Below are 19,626 nucleotides of genomic sequence, written 5' to 3' on the forward strand. Positions count from 1 at the left end.
TTATTTTAGGTGTATGGGTGTTTTGCTGGGATGTATGTCTGCACCATGTGTATGCTGTGACTGAGTAGGCCAGAAGAGGGCATCATATAACATGGAACTGGAGTTAACAGAGCTACAGGGTGGGTACTGGGACTCTAACTCTGATCCTTTGGAAGAGCAGCCAGTGGTCTCAACTACTGAGCCATCTCTCCAGCCCCAGAATTTCCTAGTTTTTATTGGCAAAATCATATTTCATTCTTTGATAACTGGGTTGGTTTTCAAATTGTGACCCATGTGCTATGAACATGGGTATGTGCATATCTATTTCTTTGGTGTCTCTGCTTTCATTGCTTTTTGAAGAACTGCTATACTATACCACAGTGGCTGTACCACTTAACATTCCTACCTCCAGTACATGGATTCCAGTTTTTTCACTTTCATTTTTTTTAATTATAAAATTTTACTGTGTGTGTGTGTGTGTGTGTGTGTGTGTGTGTGTGTGTGTGTATGTTTGTGCATGCACGCTAGGAATTGAATCCAGAGTTTATGTGGGTTGACTGTATACAATACTACTGAGCTGCAACCTGAGTTATTTTCAATTCTGTTGCAGTTTGTTTTGGGGGAAGAAAAATGGTTTTGTTTTTGAGAGCTTTGTAGTTTAGGCCGGGCTCATTACAATCTTCTTTGTTTGTTTGTTGTTTTTTTTGTTTTTTTTTTTGGTTTTTTTTTTTTTTTTTGAGACTTTCCTGGGACTCACTTGGTAGTCCAGGCTGGCCTCGAACTCACAGAGATCCACAATCTTCTTACCTCTGCCTTCTGAGTGTTGGAATTACATGTGTGAGTCACAATATCTTGCTGATTTTGTATTTTTGATAATAACCAACCTTCAGAGTATGAATCGGTATACATTGATTTTTAACTTTAAATCTCATCTAGAAATAAAGGGTGATGACTTTTTCCTCAGCTCAGAATTTACCAGTTAGCAGCCACTTAATGTATTATCCTCATTTCTAAGGTCTTAGATGTTTGATTCTGAGGTCAATAGTCTGTTTTTCTAATCTATCAGTTCACTAGTTTATTTTAATTCTTCTAATGCTTACACATACATATATGTTCTAGAATTGAATGTGTTTCTTTCCCTCTCTTTGACTTGAAAGTTGTTAAAAAGTGATTTCTATGGATTTTTCTAATTAAAATTTCCAAGTGTCTGAAATCATGTTTGCATTTTAAAAATACTTGCTGCAATTTAATTATAGTTGATAGAACTGTATAAGTGGGGTTTGCTATAATATTCTCATATATGAATATGTTATGTATTAATTGTGTCAGTCCACCAACCTTATTGAGATTCTCTTCGTAGCCTTAAGATGTAATTAATTTTTACCAAGGCTGTAGGAGCTTGAGGAGAAGAAAATATTTAATTTAACATCAACTAATATGCACTACTTATTTTTTTTACTTTTTTAACTTTAGAAAACCAAAACCTGCTGGGCGGTGGTGGCGCACGCCTTTAATCCCAGCACTCGGGAGGCAGAGCCAGGCGGATCTCTGTGAGTTCGAGGCCAGCCTGGATTACCAAGTGAGTCCCAGGAAAGGCGCAAAGCTACAGAGAAACCCTGTTTCAAAAAACCAAAAAAAGAAAAAAAGGAAAAAAAACCCTGAATATAATTTATAGCTGGTAAAATATTCACCAGATATTTTCTTTCACAACACAGCAATTAACATCTGCTGTGTGGTTTATGGATAGAGGATGAAGGTTAGACTTAGGTTACTCACTGCTTTGGAGTGAGGAGATCTAACACATGGGTGTACCTGCAGCCCCCCCCACACCCTTTTTGTTTTTTTTTTGAGACAGGGTTTTTCCGTGTTGTTTTGGTGCCTGTCCTGGATCTCGATCTGTAGACCAGGCTGGCCTTGAACTCACAGAGATCTGCCTGGCTCTGCCTCCCGAGTGCTGGGATTAAAGGTGTGCGTCACCACTGCCTGGCCATTAAGAAATAATTTTGTTATATTTTATGTGCATTGGTGTTTTTGCCATGGGTGTTGGGTCCCCTGGAACTGGAATTACAAACAGTTGAGAGCTGTCATTGTGGGTTCTGGGAATTGAACCTGGGTCCTCTGGAAGGGCAGTCAGTGCTGTTAACTGCTGAGCCATCTCTCCAGCCCTATTATTTTGGTTTTCTGAGACAGGATTTCTCTGTGTAGCTTTGCCTTTCGTGGATCTCACGCTGTAGCCCAGGCTGGCCTCGAACTCACAGAGATCCGAATGCCTCTGCCTCCCGTGTGCTGGGATTAAAGGTGTGCACCACCACCATCCGGCTGACCTAGCATTCCTAAGAGTGGAATTTTATGTACTCTGCTAAATAAAACAATGTACTCAAAACTGTTTGTCATTCTTTTTGTTTTCAGTCACAGTGTGCACAACAGCACAGCAAGATGGCATATTTGATTTCAAGTCACAGTTTCATCCTCTTCTGACTTTCCCCCCTATTTTATGTACTAAGGATAAAAAAGTTCAAGGGCTGAAGTGATGGCTCAGTGGTTAAGAGCATGTTGCTCTTGGAGAGAACCTGGATTCCAAGTACTTGAATGATAACCAGTTCCAAGGGATATTGAATACCCTCTTCTGGCCTCTTCGAGCACCAGATATATGCTATACATATGTATGTACATACAGGCAAACACTCATACACATTAAAAATAAGAATGTCCAGGCCCATATGCACCCACTAAGCATTTTCTTTTCCATCCACAACACAAAAAAGAAAAAGAAAACCAATTTTTTAATAATTAAAAATGATTGTATGTGTATGGGTGTTTTGCCTATATGTATGCCTTTGCACCACATGTGTGCCTGTGCTGTGGAGCCCAGAAGCAGAAATTGGGTCTCCTTCAGTTGGAGTGGCAGTAGTGAGATGCTGGGAATTGAACCTTGGGCTGTAGTGGTATTTGCTCCTCCCATGACCTTGGGCTACACAGGCTGAAGGAGGCGGTACTTCTTGCCGTTTGCATGTGACCTCTTGAAAGTGAGAAGATGGGTCCTGAGGCCCCTTCTCCGTTTCCTGGGGACTAACAGGTGAATTTGGTCCCGGCCAGATCAGAGGACAAATTCAGCTGTCTACTTAGTTCTGTATTCCTGAGTGAATTTCCTCAATTTATATCCTAATAAATTCCCTAATACTCCGTAAGCAGACTCCTGTGGGTTTCTCGAATTACTTGGCCCTCGGTCAAGAGTAGCCAGTGCTTGTAACTACTGAGCCATCTTTACTTCCCCGTAAGCCATTATTTGACTATGTTTTTGTTTTTATTTGTAGATAGGGTCTTGCTATGTAGTTCTGGCTGTCCTGGAACTCACTATGTAGACCAGGTAGGCCTCAAACTGATAGAGATCCCCCCTGTTGCTACCTTGAGTGATGGTATGAAAGGCCTTCACCATTACACCCAGCTTCAGAAGCCATTTTTTAATGAGAAAAACAAGAAACTGGAACAGATTCAAGTTTCTCCATTAAAAACTTGAAAAAGCTGGGGTTATGGCTCAGGTTAGCAGTAGGAGCAGAGTTGAGGTCATTCTCAGTCACCTTGGGTTACATGAGGATGCCATGTTCTTGTACATTTGTATGCCAAGGGGTCCAAGACAACAGAGTTCTCCAGGTACAGCGCTTCAAAGCATATAGCTCCTTTGTCCCCTAATGTGGATTTGCTACCTCAAAGGAGCTCCATCTTATTAATTCATAATGGGGTTTCTTTTCAAACTATGGAGTACAAATATTTTTGTCATAAAATGAATTCTTGGTGTAACTTTTTGTTTCTTTCTTTCTCTGTTTAGCCCTGGCTGTTCTGGAACTCTCTAACTCAAAATATCCATCTGCCTCTGCTTCCCAAGTGCTGGGATTAAAGGCATGTGCCACCACGGCCACTGTAACATTTCTGTTTTAAGTTAGTGTTTGTAGGACTTGAGGTTACAGTCAGTGTTTTAGCTTGACAATCTAAACTGCCTTACAGTAGGATCCAGTCACAGACATTTTTAAGCCTGTTCTGTGTCTTAACTTATTTTTGTGTTCTTTGCTTTCCTGAGACTTGAGGTGTTAACCTTTGTGCTTTTGACTGTCTTACACATACTGTAGTTTTGGTGAAGTTTGTTATTAGTATTGACTGAGATTTCCCAGTTACGTTTTTATTATTGATGACATTCTGTGATCAAGTTCTTCTCATAGGCTTAATGTTTTCCTTTTCCATGATGAGGATAGAACATAGGGCTTCGCACATGCTGGACAAGCACTTTACCGTTTAGCTGTTTATCAGCCTTTTACTCATTTTTTTCCTCCTTTGGCTTAAACTTGAAGTGATTCTTTACTCACATTTCATCTTGGAACATGATATTAGAAATGGCTTTTCAATCCTGTATTTAGTGTATTCATCAATTTCTTTCCTAAAGCTTTCCCCACAGAGAGAGCATGTGAGTTATCTACTAGAAATTATTGTAATAAAATGATTTTCCTATTTTTTTTAAATATTCTTTTTGTTTGTTTGTTTTTTAAGACAGGGTTTCTCTGTGTAGCTTTGGTGCCTTTCCTGGATCTCGCTTTGTAGACCAGGCTGGCCTCAAACTCACAAAGATCTGCTTGGCTCTGCCTCCCGAGTGCTGGGATTAAAGGCGTGCGCCACCACTGCCCGGCATAAATATTCTTTTTTTAATGATTTATTTTTTAATTTTTTGTGTGCATATATAAAAACTAGTGTTTTGCCTGCATATATGTCTGAGGGTTTAGGATTCCTTAAAACTGGAATTACAGACAGTTGTGAGCTGTCAATTGGGTGCTGGGAATTGAACCCAGGTCCTCTGGAAGATCAGCCAGTGTCCTTAACCACTGAGTCATCTCTCCAGCCCTGATTTTCCTATTATATCATTCAAATTAAGATGGTCCAGCTTTACAGTGGATCGTTTTTTTTACATTCTAGTTGTCCTTTTGTCTATTTTGGTATTTTGACAAGGCTTTACTGTATATACCAGCCTGGCCTTAAACTTAAGATCTTCCTGCGTCAACCTCTAATTGTGCTGGGGTTATTACTGCTGCGTGTTGAACTTTGTTCTTTTTAGAAAATTGTGTGTGTGTGTGTGTGTGTGTGTGTGTGTGTGTGTGTGTGTATGTGTATGTACTGAAGTGTATGTACATGCACCATTTGCATGCAGGTGCCAGAAGAGGGCTTTGAACAGTCTAGAGCTGTAGTTGTTGGTTGTAAGCTGCCTATGTGGGTGCTGTGAACTAAACCTGGGTCCTCTACAGTAGCAACTACTTTTAACTGCTGAGCTATTTCCCTAGCTTGTTTGTTTGGTTTTTGACTTTTTGGTGCATGATTTTATGTTACTAAGGTTAGTTTCAAACACATGAAACAAGACTGTCCTTAGATCTCTTGTATCTTTTCCCCAAGTTCTAATATTACAAGCTTGTGTCACCATACAGGTGCATGTCTAACTTCTGTTTGTCTTCCCCCACATATGTATTATTTTATCTATCTCTGTCTGTCTATCTGTCTGTCTGTCTATCTATCTATCTATCTATCTATCTATCTATCTATCTATCCATCTATCTATCATCTGTCTGTATGGTGAGGAAAGGTTGCACATGTGCATGTGTGCATATGTGAGTCAGAAGACAATTTTGTGGACTTGTTTCTCTTTACACTTTGATATGGGTTCTACCTCATGTCACCAGGCTGGGACAGCAAATACTGTCCATCTAATGGGCCATCTCACCAGTTCTGTTTGTTCGTTTAGAAGGACAAATACATGGTTTAACTGATATTACAAGAAGTTGTCTTGTAAATAAATTGTCATGTTAGAGCAATGTCTATGATTATACATTGAGAATTTGCCAGCTTCAAGAAATCTACCTCATGGATGTAAAGATTCTTTTCCCATTCTATGTTGATAGAAGCTTTGTTTATGGATTACAAGGGTAATTTAAATTAGCTCTGAATGTTTAATATTCCAGTAGTGATTTATTTGTTTTTGCCTGAGCCTTGGTGTTGGGCCACTTAAAAATACAAAAATCAAACTCAGCCTTTGGGAGGCTGTAGCAAGAGAATGTCAAGTTCTCAGACAGTTTGTGCTATACAGCCACATAACAAGACCCTGTCTGAACCTCCCTACTCTTCAACAAAAGAAAAAACCAACCTAATGCAGGCATGAACCTTTTTTGAGACAGGGTCTCTTGTTTCTCTGGCTTGAGACAAACCCATTACATAGCTGATGATGACCTTGAACTCTCTAACCTCTTGTTTCCACCACCACCCCAAATGTTTTGATCCCCATCATACCCTGTTTCACCTGAACTCTTAGAACTCTTACTCTGGTTCATTATTCAGATATGAGAATGGGCATAAGAGAGTTTAAAAGTTGGGTTTGCTTGTGCATACTGCTTGTGGAAAACTTATAAGCTAATGTTATTGGCTCCTGTTACTTTTGGTAATGATATAGTCTGCTTTTAAAAAGCCATTTTACTTTTTTTGGTGGGGAAAAATAGCTTGTTTTCCCTCATTGATTTAGCATTTTGTTTAGTCCTCTTTTATTACATCTTTTGTAATTTGTGTATGTGATTCCTGTGTCATTATTTTTCTTTAAGGGCAAGTTGAACAATAACTTGCCTTCTGTCCAGAACCTTTTGTATTCTCTATCTAATGATAAGGTGCCTTGAACACAGAAGGCACAAAAGGCATTCAGCTGTGAGTTAGTGCAAGGCTTCAAACTGTTCGTAAATACACAATTCACTTAAAATGTCTTTAAAGAAATAGCCGGGTGGTGGTGGTGGTGGCAGCAGTGGCAGCGGCGCATGCCTTTAATCCCAGCCCTTGGGAGGCAGAGCCAGGCAGATCTCTGTGAGTTCGAGGCCAGCCTGGTCTACAGAGTGAGATCCACGAAAGGCACAAAGCTACACAGAAAAACCCTGTCTTGAAAAACCAAAAGAGAGAGAGACAGAGACAGAGAGACAGAGAGAGAGAGACAGAGAGAAGAGCAGTGGGATATTTGTTTTCAGTTAATTGGTCACTTATTTGGCTTTTGGAGGCATGGTCTCACTTTGTAACCTTGGCTGGCCTGCTACTCATTGGCAGTCTGACTGACTCTGCCTACTGAATGTTGGGGAAACAGACATCTACCACAATGTTCAGCCACATTTTATTTGAAGGAATGATGGCTGACTAATTTATATAAACTTAGGTATTTGGCAGAGTTTCTCAGCATCATCAAAGTGATATCCAGGAAAACTACACAAGGCTTGTCAATATAGAGTATCTTACTTTCCAAAGGAAAGCTACAACTTTGGATTGCTAATCTACTAGTATACACAGCTCTGAGTTTGATAGCATCCAAATACTTAGATTGAAATTACTAGAGATAATTGATATATATATATATGTATCTGTCAGGTGTTGGGCTCATGTGGGTCCCTGGAAAGAAGAAACAGAGGCATTCTAGGATGAATTTTAGTCTTTTGTGTCCTAAGGAGAGTCAAGCCTCTGGTGAATTGATTCCTATAGCTTAGCCAAGTGTTCCTTTATTCAGTTTACACCTTTTAGCAAGTCAGTTTCTATAAACTAAGACCTCTTATCTGAAGCTTTTAAAGAGACAAATGCCAAAGCAATTCCTAGCCACAGAACATCTCAATTTGCTGAGTCCTCCTGTAATCAAATTTTGCTTAGACTTTGAACCTTTAGGAAACTCTTAGATAAGATTTACATACTTCAAACAGAAGGTACTGGACACAAAAGGTAGCAGTCACAAAAGGCAAATCAAAGCCAGGTCCTAACATTCTGGAGTCAAACCTGTAGTTGCATATTTTTCTCCTGCCCGCCAGTTCAAATAACCATTCAGAGGCTTAATATTACTTATAAATGCTCAGCCAATAGCTCAGGCATCTTTCTAGCTAACTCTTTCACTTACATTAATCTATATTTCTTATGTGCTTCGCCATATGAATCATGGCTTTTTACCTCAATTTCTATACATCTTCCTTCCTCAGCAGCTGGCTGGCTTCTCCTTCTGACTCTGCCTTCTTCATCCCAGTATCCTCAGTTTGATTGTCCTACCTTTCTATAGGTCAGTCAGCTTCTTTATTAAGCAATGAGAGTAATACATATTCACAGTGTACAGAAGGATTATTCCATAACATTTCTCACTTTTTGTCTAATTAAAATGGAAGGTTTTCACCTTAACATAGTAAAACTGTATATAGCAAAATAGTTAAGTAAAAATTAGTTACAATATCTAGTTTATTTGTATTTGGCAAAATTAAATACTCTTATCATCTAACTTTGTGAGTCCAGAGTTTTGTATCTAATTTACCTTTTATCATAACTAAGGAAAACCATTACTATCTAGTCTTCAACTCCATCAGAGACCCCAGAAGAGTGAAATGTTACCTAATGACAGGGACATCTTGCTGCCTGGACAGTCAGCCAAAGTTCCTCTGTAACTTTGGGATATCCAACTCTGGCCCACAGGCCTAGCTTATCTGACAGACTTTGTTGTGAAGCAGGAAATTCTGAAGAACTAACTGTCCTACTTGTCTTGGCAAAGTTTGGCAGTTGCCTTTCTTGCATCCTGCTGGTGCAATTTGGACAGTATATTGTCAGCAATTGAGGCAAGGGCAGTTTCTTGCCCTAATGGCTCATTCCACAAAGAAAGCAAACTCCATATGGAGTTTCTTCGATGCCCATCATCTCCTCTGGAGTAGATTGGTGCTGCCAGGAGCAGACATGTCTCACTGTCATGAAAAGCCTTAGGTTATTAAACATATTAAATGCCATTGTCTTTGGAGTGTTTGAAGACCTTCTATCTAAATATATTTGTGTATGACCTTGAAAACATACCTAACATGACTATTAAGCTTGACTATTATAGATGACTGTTAATCTGTATTTCTTAATTACACACACACACACACACACACACACACACACACACACACACACACACATTTTTGGTTTTTCAAGACAGGGTTTCTCAGTGTAGTTTTTGGTGCCTGTCTTGGATCTCGAGCTGTAGACCAGGCTGGCCTTGAACTCATAGAGATCCGCCTGGCTCTGCCTCCTGAGTGCTGGTATTAAAGGGCATGTGTCACTGCTGCCCCACTTAATTATACATTTTTAAATGAGCTACATAAGCACAACACCCTGAACAAGAGTAGAAATACACACACATACACACATACACATAGTATAACAAAATTAACTTTAAATTTGTATTAATAAACCAAATCCATGCCAATGTAAAAATTTTAAGTTTAATAATTGTATTTTGGGTTAGAGTAGATTTAGTAACCTACCCTTTTATCCTATCATTTCTGAATTACCCTCTTTTCTTTTTAGAATGAGATCCCTGAATCTAATCTCTTGTTCAGCTTTTTTTTCTGACCATATCCATTAACAACTTGTAAACAATCCCCTTAAATGATAATAAATATTCATAACCCATTTTTTAGGAATATGGACATAGTTTTCGAGACTACTTCCTGTTGATTGGGGCCTCTGGTAATTTTTGGAGGAACCTTGAGAAAATCAGGATAGATGTTAGGTCTTGGATGTAGTATTCTGTGAGGCTGAATCATCTCAGTCAGCATCCTCGAAGCTGTTTTGGATGCTGGATCACTGGGCCATCCATTTTCATTGGTGTCTGGTCTCCTTACTCTGGAACTTTTAAAGGTAACTTGCATATCTGCATTAGTACAAGTATAGATTGGGCATTATACACAAGTCAAAGGTGATTTTTTTGGTTTTATGTGTTTGAGCAGGTAAAATATATATCACATGTCTTGTAATTCTTTTAGGTTTATTTCTATTTTTATAGACAGCATTTTCAGTGTGTCTTCCTTGATCAAACATGATCATCTTTAACTTTGAATGAATCTACAGCCTTTTATTTCCTGTGGAAATAAAAGTAAAACCTCTCCCCCAAAGTAGCACACATTTTGACCTAAATTTTGAAGTCAAGATATTTTTAAATTATATAGGTTGGTTGAATCTGGCAGTTTTCATAATGCATTGTCTCTTAGCAACCAAAAAAAAAAAAAATCAGAGACAACACAGTAACATACAGGATCCAGACTCTCTGTGTATTTCCCTTCTTTACATGACATTTTTCTTGGACTTTATTTTAAAACTATTAATCTATGATTGTACATGTTCTTTCTTTTCTCTCTCCGAAGCCCATGTTTATTTTTAAACACACTGTGAATCATTCAGAGTTTTTGTTTTTTTTTCCTCGTCTGAATCTGTCTTTACTGCATATCTTTATCTTTTTCTGACTATATGAGCTTTTAAACTGCTAAGTAGTCTAGCTAGAAGTAAAACAGCTGCCAAATTGGCAGCTGGCTGTGCCTGGCTTGGTTTCTTGAGAGCCTAGCTTCATGATCGAGGTACCAGGGAGAGTCATGCTTACTGCCCCAATTCTGGGAAGCTGTTGGGTAAATGCTGCCATCAAGTAGCATGCTGTCCACTGCTCATAAACTCCATTTAAGTGTTTGGTAGTAGGACCTCTCAAAAGAGCTGCCCATTTTTGCCACCTGCATCATACCAGAAAGCCCCCTCTTAGAGGAGCCGTGCCTCTCCTTGCTGCCAGCAAAAAGAGCCCAACTGAAAAAAATGCTGCTACCAAGAAGCCATGCTTGACTCCATTCTTGTGTGTCTAGAATCCCTTTTTAAGCTTTGGTCAATTTTTACATGGAAATTATGGCCCCACTGGGTGGGAACACCCTATGTAGTCAGAAATTTGCTACTGCCCTCCAGTTCCCAAATAACTACTCAGAGGCTTAATATGACATATAAATGCTTGGCCAATAATAGCTCAGGTGTGTTACTTGCTATCTCTTACACTTAAATTAACCCACATTTCTTATTTGTGTTTCGCCTCGTGACTCTTGGCTTGTAACCTCATTTTCTACACATCCTATTTTCTCAGTGGCTGGCTGGTACCTCTGTCTGACTCCACCCTTCATCCCGGTATCCTAAGTTTGACTGTCCTGCCTAGCTTTATCCTGCCTTGCTATACGCCAGTCAATTTCTTTATTAACCAATGAGAGTAATACATATTCACAGTGTACTGAAGGATTATTCCACAGCAAAAACCAGCTGCAGAACTTTGCAGGAATTCCTGTAACATGTTCACATTTGGAAGATGTACATTAATCAGCTGGTATTTTCTAAATGACCAAGCCATATGTTACAGAATAATACATGGATTAAATGAGGCATTAAAATGCAGAATGAGCCAGTGATTTTAATGTCGTAACATAATGCAATGGTCTTGTCAGATAGTTACACATTCCATAAAGCATCTGACCTTTTAGATGAGACCACCTGTTAAGCCATTGACATAGCTCATAAGGTTAAGGTCAAGACTGACCTCGGTTCACCAGGACCCGCATGATAGGAGGAGAAAAAGCCTCCCATGTTTTCCACTGACCTCCACATGTATGCTGTAATAAATCTGAGAAAGAAACAGTTAAGTTTGGATTTAATATCAAGAACTACTCAAAGAAATCAAAGGTTGGAAAAACATTCTTATCTCGTACAACTGAAGCATGACTTTTTCCACAGATGAATGAAGTATTTGGCTAACTTGATTTACATATATTGTTCATGTGCCTTATGATTGCTGGGGCTAAGATAGGGCTCTGAGGCAGTTTTCCTGTATGAGGCACTGTGTTCACTCCCTACCACTGCATGGAGAATAAAGGAATGAGTATAACGATGGTTACCATGGTTCTGGAGTTTCAGACTGTGCTCATTTAGACTTCCAGATGGGGGTTGGAGCTGTTCCTTTCTTAGCACGTACCAGGAGATGGTCTTTTATTCTTCACTTTAGTTTCATTTACAAAATAGTGAATTGCTGTGTGTCCTACAGGGTTATTGTTTATTATGGTTGAGGGCTTGATAATGACTTAGGAAGTAGTTAATCCAATTACTATTACTTAAATTTTTAAAAAATTCATTTTTTATTTGACAGTTTTATACATGTATATAATATATTCTGATTACTCTCTCCCACCTTCTTATCTACCTCTCAGCCTTATCAACTACTACGCACTCATCCCTACCAACCTTTTCCCAGACTCTTGACTGTTGGTTATGTTCTGTCACCCATTTAGTTCAGCCAGGACCATCTGTGTGACCATTTGATTAGAACTCCCCATTGGAGGCTAGTGGGGTTATATGGTGGTTACCTCTCTTCCTGAGTCTATCAGTAGTGAGGGGTAGCAGTTAATAATTTTTATTTTTTTGTTTGTTTTATTTGAGATTTAAAAGTTTTTCTTTCTTTCTTTCTTTCTTTCTTTCTTTCTTTCTTTCTTTCTTTCTTTCTCTCTCTCTCTCTCTCTCTTTCTTTCTCTTTCTCTTTCTTTTTTCTTTCTCTCTCTTTTCTTTTTCTTCCTCTTTCTTACTTTCTTTCTCTCTCTCCTTCTTCCTTTCTCTCTCTCTCTCTCTTTCTTTTTTTTTTTTCTTCCAGAGCTGAGGACCAATCCCAGGGCCTTTTGCTTGCTAGGCAAGCATTCTACCACTGAGCTAAATCCCCAACCCCTAAAAATTATTTTTAATTATGTGTATGTATGTGTGTCTCTGGGAGTTTGTGCACATGAGGGCAAAGGTCAGCAGTACCTGATCCCATGGAACAGAGTTATAGGAAGGAGGGTGTAAGCCACCTGATTTGGATGCTGGAAATCAAACTGTTTTTCTGCAGTAATAGTATATGCTCTTAACTGCTGAGCCTTCTTTCTAACTCTAAGATTTTCTTTTGAATGTTTAGATCAGCTTTATTAATAACACTCAAAGCCAGAATCACCACGATGTTTAACTGGAGAAACAATGAATATGAATGAAACATAAAACTGTTTTGGGAAATCTTTGGAGTTCTTGCTAACCTTTGAGGCACAGTCATTTCATACTAGCCCTAGTTGACTAGTAATTCTTTTTTTTCTTTGAATGGTGACAAGAGAGCCTCACTATTCTGAGAGCATATTATGCAGTTAAAGGTTGCTGGGAGAGGGATGACAGTTTCTTCTGTGGAATAGCCTCTAATAAGGTACCTGTGCTTGGTGTAAACAGATCCTCCTGGTATTCTCCTATAGGTATTGTAAACCAGTCCTCAAAAACATACAAGACAATAGAAATGTGTCTGACAGGAAAGAGGAAAGGGATCAGTGGGAGTGGAATGGTAAGGGAGGGATGGTGCTGGTGGATATAGTGGAAAATGTGTATGCGTGAAAATGTGATGAAGCTATATTATGTCTGATTAACACATGATATTAATAAAGTTATAGGAAAGACAGGCATATTGGCTTATGCCTTGTAATCCCAGCACTTAGGTAGCTAAAGCATGTGGTTGCAGGGAGATTTTGAGTTTAGGAAGGCCTTTTCTTAAAGAAAAGTAGTGTCAGCAGTGGTGGAGGCAGAGGCACAGGTCCAGGCTGTCACTCTTAGCATCCTGAGGAGTTCCTGTAATGTTTTGGTACCTGACTCAGGTAAAGCTGCATTCTTTTCTTCCTGCAGAGAATAATTCCAGGATTAACCTAGGTACAGCAGATTGAGGTTTATTAAACGACACTTTTAAATAAATAAATAGATAAAATAAATAAATAGATAATATATAAAATATACAAAAAATATACAAAAAAAATATACAAAAAAAAAAGAGAATTGTTTGGGTAGAAACTAAATACCCCAGAACATGATGATGGGTTAGGGTTAGAAGTAAGATTTTGGAAGTTTTGGGAGTTCCCTTGGTCTCTGGGTTTCTGAGGTACCGTTCCCTTCACTCTTTATTCCTCTTTGATAATTGAGGTTATCAGATGGCTGTATCTGTGGGATTACAGTCAGATAAGATAAAACTAAGCCACTAAATTTGCACAAAGGAGTTGAAGCTTTTACTGTAAATCTCTTGTTTACAATTGGTTTACAATTGGGAAGAGAGAAAGACCTCAAGCAAATGTTGGTTGTATTGTAAAAAATCTTCGGGTTTTTTTTCATATCTTTTCATATTGCCATAGTTTTTCTTGTCCTGTTCTTCATCAGTGGAAAACTTTTTTTGGTTTTAAAACAGAAGCAATGTATAGAATTGGTGAATTTTATAATAGCACATGAATGTAATTAATAAAAGTTTCCCTAGGAATTGCTCAGAATGTCTTCTTTTTTCTTTTGCAGAAGATTCTAGTGTTCCAGAACCTCCAGACAATGAAAGAAAAGGAAGCTTATCATGTTTCCAAAGTCAAAGAGGAATACAGTATATTGATTTGTCTTCTGATAGTGAAGATGCTTCTCCAAATTGTTCCAGTACAGTTCAAGAGAAAAAATTCAACAAAGACACAGTCATTATAGTGTAAGCCACTTAACAGTCAACTATGTTTGCACCTGTTAAGAGTTTTCAGAAATGATAAGTAATTTGAAATATTTGTGTAATTATTTTTGTCTTTATTTGTGTGCATCTTTATTGTTTTTTCTGTCTTCTGTTTTCTAGAAAATGATTTTTTTTTCTTTTGGTTTTTCGAGACAGGGTTTCTTTGTGTAGCTTTGGAGCCTGCCCTGGAACTCACTCTGTAGCCCAGGCTGGCCTCGAACTCACAGAGATCCACCTGCCTCTGCCTCCCGAGTGCTGGGGTTAAAGGCGTGCGCCACCACTGCCTGGCTAATATGGGTTTTTTAAGAACAGATGGAAAAGCTCATTGAGAATATGGTGGTGAGCAAACACCCGAGGGAATGACATGTTTAGTGGCCCTGAGGTGGTAATTGCGTAGTGTTTGTAAGGAAAGCTGGAGGCAAGTTATGAGGTGAAGATTTCAATGTAAAGGATATGGTAGAGGTAGCTTTTTTTATGTTAGGAACATAGTCTTTTGGCTTCTATTGCTTTTGTTTGTGTTTTGTTTTGACATGGTCTCATACTGTGTCTAGGTTGGTTTGTATAGTAGAGGCTAGTTTCTAACTTGCAGAGCTCTTCCTATTTCAGCCTCCTGGGTTATAGGAGTATAGCCATATACCACCAATCCTGGCTTGATTTTTCATTATAGATGAGATGAAAAATCTACAGAGAATATTGAGCAGAGGTACAGTGATCTTGGATGTTTAAAAAAGATTTTGGTAATTCTGGGGACATGGATGAACCATAGATGTTATTGTTACTTTTCAGTAAAAAATACTTGAGATTCAAATGTATTCAGTAATTGTGCAAGTGAAAAGTGGTTAAATTCTAGACATTCTTTGAAAGTAGAACAAAAAGAATTTGATCATTGATTTCTCGTGGGTTGGAGAGAAAGGAGTCACCCCATCACTTTTGGCTGAGCAAGTGACAGGATGAAATTACCCTTTACCAAGAAAAAAGACTTTGTTATGATCGGGAATGAAAGTCAGCAATTAAGTCTTAGATGTATAGTGTCAAGAAAACTCTTGAACATCTGTAGAGATGTTAGTGAGGATATTCAACATCTGAGAAGTCTAGGTTGGTATCCAAATTCTAGGGTCTAGAGTATTATTACTCTGCCTACCTACTTACCTACCTATTGCATCTTTGTCTCTTTTTATTTGGTGTTGGGGATCAAACTCAGGACCATGCTCATGTTAGGCAAGTGTTCTGTCAAATTCCAAGCTCTTGTTTTGTCCATGTAGCTCTGGTTGCCTTCAACTCATGACCTCCTATCCCTGACTTCTGAGTGACCGGACTGTTAAAACCACATTGTCATATGAGGTCATTAAAGGATACAAGTATAACTGAAGAAGACAGGGCCTCTAGATCAAAATACTTAAGCCAGAGGGGCTCTGGTTAATAGGGAGGTGAAATGATACATAGAGAAGGCTCTTTAGAAGGATCAATCAGAGCCGAGCAGTAGTGGCTCACACCTTTAATCCCAGCACTCAGGAGGCAGAGGCAAGTGGATCTCTATGTGTTCAAGGCCAGCCTGGTCTACAGAGTGAATTCCAGAACAGCCAGGGCCATTATGCTGTTATATATAGAAACCCTGGCCTGAAAAACAAGAAAAACAAACAAACAAACAAACAAACAAACAAAAAAAGGATCAGTGAGCTTACAGCCAACCAGTTATGTGATCTCAGGGTTGGAGAGAGGGTTCAGTGGTTAAGAGCACTGACTGCTCTTACAGAGAGGACCCAGGTTCTATTCCCAGCACCTATGTGGCGGCTCCAACTCAAATTCCAAGGGATCTGAGGTCCTTTTCTGCTCTCCATGGGCACTGGTCAAGCATGTAGTGCATGTTCATACGTGTAGGCAAAATACTCAGTACACATAAAAATAAATCTTAGGGGAAAAAAAGGTTATGTGATCCTCTAGAATCCTAGCAAAGAAAGTGTTTCAAGAGGGAACAAAAAGTCAGATTAATTTCCTGCTGACAGTTAGATGAGGTCTTACCTTAAACTGACAAAGCCATAGTAACATCTTATTCTGAAATAGAAAACCGCAAAGCAGCTTAATGTTTAGTCCTGACAAAAATGAATGCATTGGTTTACCTAGTCCCCACTTTTTATTTTAGAAAAGCTTTAAGTTTATGGAAAAGTTGCAAAAACAATATATCCAACTTCTCTGTAAGAAGAGTCACTGATGATTTCATATTTCCTTTATCCTTTAACAAGCAATTTAATACATAGTAAACACAGTATGGTATAACTATTCAAAATGCTGATTTGTAAACAAGAAAGATTTTCAGCAAGAAAATCTTTGGGAAAAAATCAGCCCAACTAAGCATTTACTTAATAACATAGTTTTTTTCTTTCTTTCTTTCTTTCTTAAATCAAACGTAAGTTACTTATGTTGTACTGACATGTTAAGCAGTTGGGAGTGCTAGCAGTCATCTCTTGGACCATGAATTGAGTAGGATTTTATATTCATTTTAACCCCAGAATCATACAGTGGATTGATTTATTATTGTTGTTAATATTTTGAGACAGGGTCTCGCTCTGTTGTGGCTCATGCTAGCCTGGGACTTACTTTGTATCCCAGGCTGGCCCCCAACACCTAGCAATTCTGCCTTATCCTTATGCTTGTCATATTTCTTTAATTTGCTATGAACTGTTTCTCAGCATGTTTTTTCATTATAACTACTTTTAAAGGTGACAGGTCAGCTTTTCTTAGAATGTCTCTAAATTTGAATTTTCCTGCTCTTTATCATTAAATGTAAATCTACTGGGAGGAATACCACAGAAATGATCTTGTGCCCTCATCATGTTGTAGGAAGTGAATGGTATCCATTTGCCCCAGTCTTTGCTCTTGTTTTTTTCTGGCCTGAGCTGAATTTTCCTAAGGAGTTATCATTTTTTCCTTTTTTTTTTTTTTGAGACAGGGTTTCTCTGTATAACAGTCCTAGTTGTCCTGGAACTCGCTTTGTAGACCAGGCTGGCCTTGAACTCACAGAGATCCGCCTGCCTCTGCCTCCCAAGTGCTGGGATTAAAGGCGTGCGCCACCACCGCCCCCTTTTTTTCCTTTGTAATGGTTAAACAGTCTTTGGAGAGAGTCTTCAAGATAGGGTAACACCCATTTGTTTGTTGCAGGAGGGCTTCTCTCCAGGTTCCACCAAGCCCCTCAGTCCCACAATCCACGTATAAAATAATCACTCAGACGCTTATATTACTTATAAACTGTATGGCTGTGGCAGGCTTCTTGCTAACTGTTCTTATATCTTAAATTAACCCATTTCTATAAATCTATACTTTGCCACGTGGCTTGTGGCTTACCGGCATCTTTTTTTTTTTTTTTTTTTTTTGGTTTTTCGAGACAGGGTTTCTCTTGTGTAGCTTTGCGCCTCTCCTGGAACTCACTTGGTAGACCAGGCTGGCCTCGAACTCACAGAGATCCGCCTGCCTCTGCCTCCCGCGTGCTGGGATTAAAGGCGTGCGCCACCACCGCCCGGCTGCTTACCGGCATCTTTATGTGTTGCTTGTCCTGGCTGTGGCTGTAGTGTCTTCCTGCTTCCCCAATTCTCTCTTTTTGTCCTACCTATACTTTCTGTCTGGTCATCCTTTTTTTTTTTTTTCCAATTTTTTTTTTTAAAACTTTTTTATTTTATGTGCATTGGTGTTTTGCCATGGGTGTCAGGTCCCCTGGAACTGGAGTTACAGACAGTTGTGAGCTGTCATGTGGGTGTTGGGAATTGAACCCAGGTCCTCTAGAAGAGCAGGCGGTGCTCTTAACCACTGAGCCATCTCTCCAGCCTCCATTTCCATTTTTATTCTATAATTCTTGCCTCCATTGGCAATGCTAATTATAAAATGGGGTATTTTGACTTTTATTCTAGAACTTAAACTTTTCATTAGTTTTCTACTAGATAGAAATTTCACCCTTCTAATTTATTCATTTATATAGAGTATACCAAATGTCAATATAGAATCTTAGATGCTTATTTATTCAATGGCTTATAATCATTACTCATCTTGATGAGCATAATTGTTTAGTTAGATGATGACCCTTTCAAATTAGCTGCTGTATCTGGTAAGATTATTATTTTGGGTGTCATTTCCTTCTGGCACAAGAGTTTCAACTTGGACTTTTCCCTACTTCAGGCCTGAACTTAGAATGAACCATGGCTATTGTTCATTTTAGTAGGGAGTGGGTGGTATTTTAAAATTTATTGACCCATGTTCTTTCTTTGCTGTTGTGTGAGTTAGAGGGTTATGACATTGTCCTTCAAACACAATGACTTAGGTTCTCAGACTGGGGAAGTAAGAGAAGGGGAATCCACAGCATGTGGTGGTACAAATCTGTAATCTCAGGACTTGGGAGTTGCGGGGCACAAGACTCAGGAATTCGAGGCCATCTTTAGTTACACAGCAAATTTAAGGCCAGCTTAGGCTAGATGAGACCTTGTGTCTTCCTTTCTTTTCCTGTTGCTGTGATAAAATATTCTGAATAGGAATTTGTGCTTTCTTGTGCTCAGCTTGCTTTCTTATTACACAGTCTAGGATCCCTTGCACAGGAAATATTCCAGCCTGTTATTAACGTGGGTCTTCTCATATTAGTTAACATGACCAAGATAATCCTTCACAGATATCCCCAGAGGCCCATCTATCAGGTGATTCTAGATTTTGTCAAGTTGATAATTAATACCATCATACTCTATCTGAAAAGAAAAGGGGAGAAAAATAAAAAGTAAAGGTGAAGGAGAGACACAGAGAGAGTGCATGTGTGTGTTCTAGTCTTAGAAAACCAATAGTGGACAATGAGATTCGCTTGGGGCTAAGTGAGGTAAGTTTGCTCTAGATGTCAGAGCATAACAGAGTGGAACAGGACTAAAACTGGTTGTTATATATAGAATAAACCCCCTTGTGTAATAAATCCTTTGTTTGCTGAGATGTTTTGTTCCTGATAGCCAGTAGTACCTCTTTGATTTTATCACTACAATCCTGTTAACCTAGCTATTTACAGAAAAATTTTCTATCTTTGCGTGAATGTAGGTTTCATACTGCCCCAGGAGCACATACTTAGCATCATCCAGCATGATGAACAGAAGTTTAGGAAGGAGAAGGTGGGAAATTGGTAAATGTGTATAGATATATCAGTGAGAGACAGGGAGTTTTCTTTCTGAGAACTTTTTCAATGTGTTCTTGTAATATAGATTGTATACCTGACAATGTTAAGATGATAAAAGTTATTTTCCTTTGAC

The 19,626-nt window shown here is 38.8% G+C and overlaps 1 protein-coding gene across 3 annotated transcripts in view; it reads left to right on the plus strand.

The window, feature by feature from the left end:
- Nucleotides 1-19,626, plus strand: part of Smarcad1 (SNF2 related chromatin remodeling ATPase with DExD box 1) — a 73,099-nt gene that overhangs the window by 6,714 nt on the left and 46,759 nt on the right. For all 3 annotated transcript variants that reach the window (XM_042273422.2, XM_076566879.1, XM_076566878.1), the window contains one exon: nt 14,170-14,344. In XM_042273422.2, the coding sequence (XP_042129356.1) occupies nt 14,170-14,344 (175 nt within the window). The remainder of the gene's footprint in view (nt 1-14,169; nt 14,345-19,626) is intronic.

The sequence above is a fragment of the Peromyscus maniculatus genome, chromosome 3 (genome assembly GCF_049852395.1).
Source record: "Peromyscus maniculatus bairdii isolate BWxNUB_F1_BW_parent chromosome 3, HU_Pman_BW_mat_3.1, whole genome shotgun sequence".
Classification (NCBI taxonomy): Eukaryota; Metazoa; Chordata; class Mammalia; order Rodentia; family Cricetidae; genus Peromyscus; species Peromyscus maniculatus.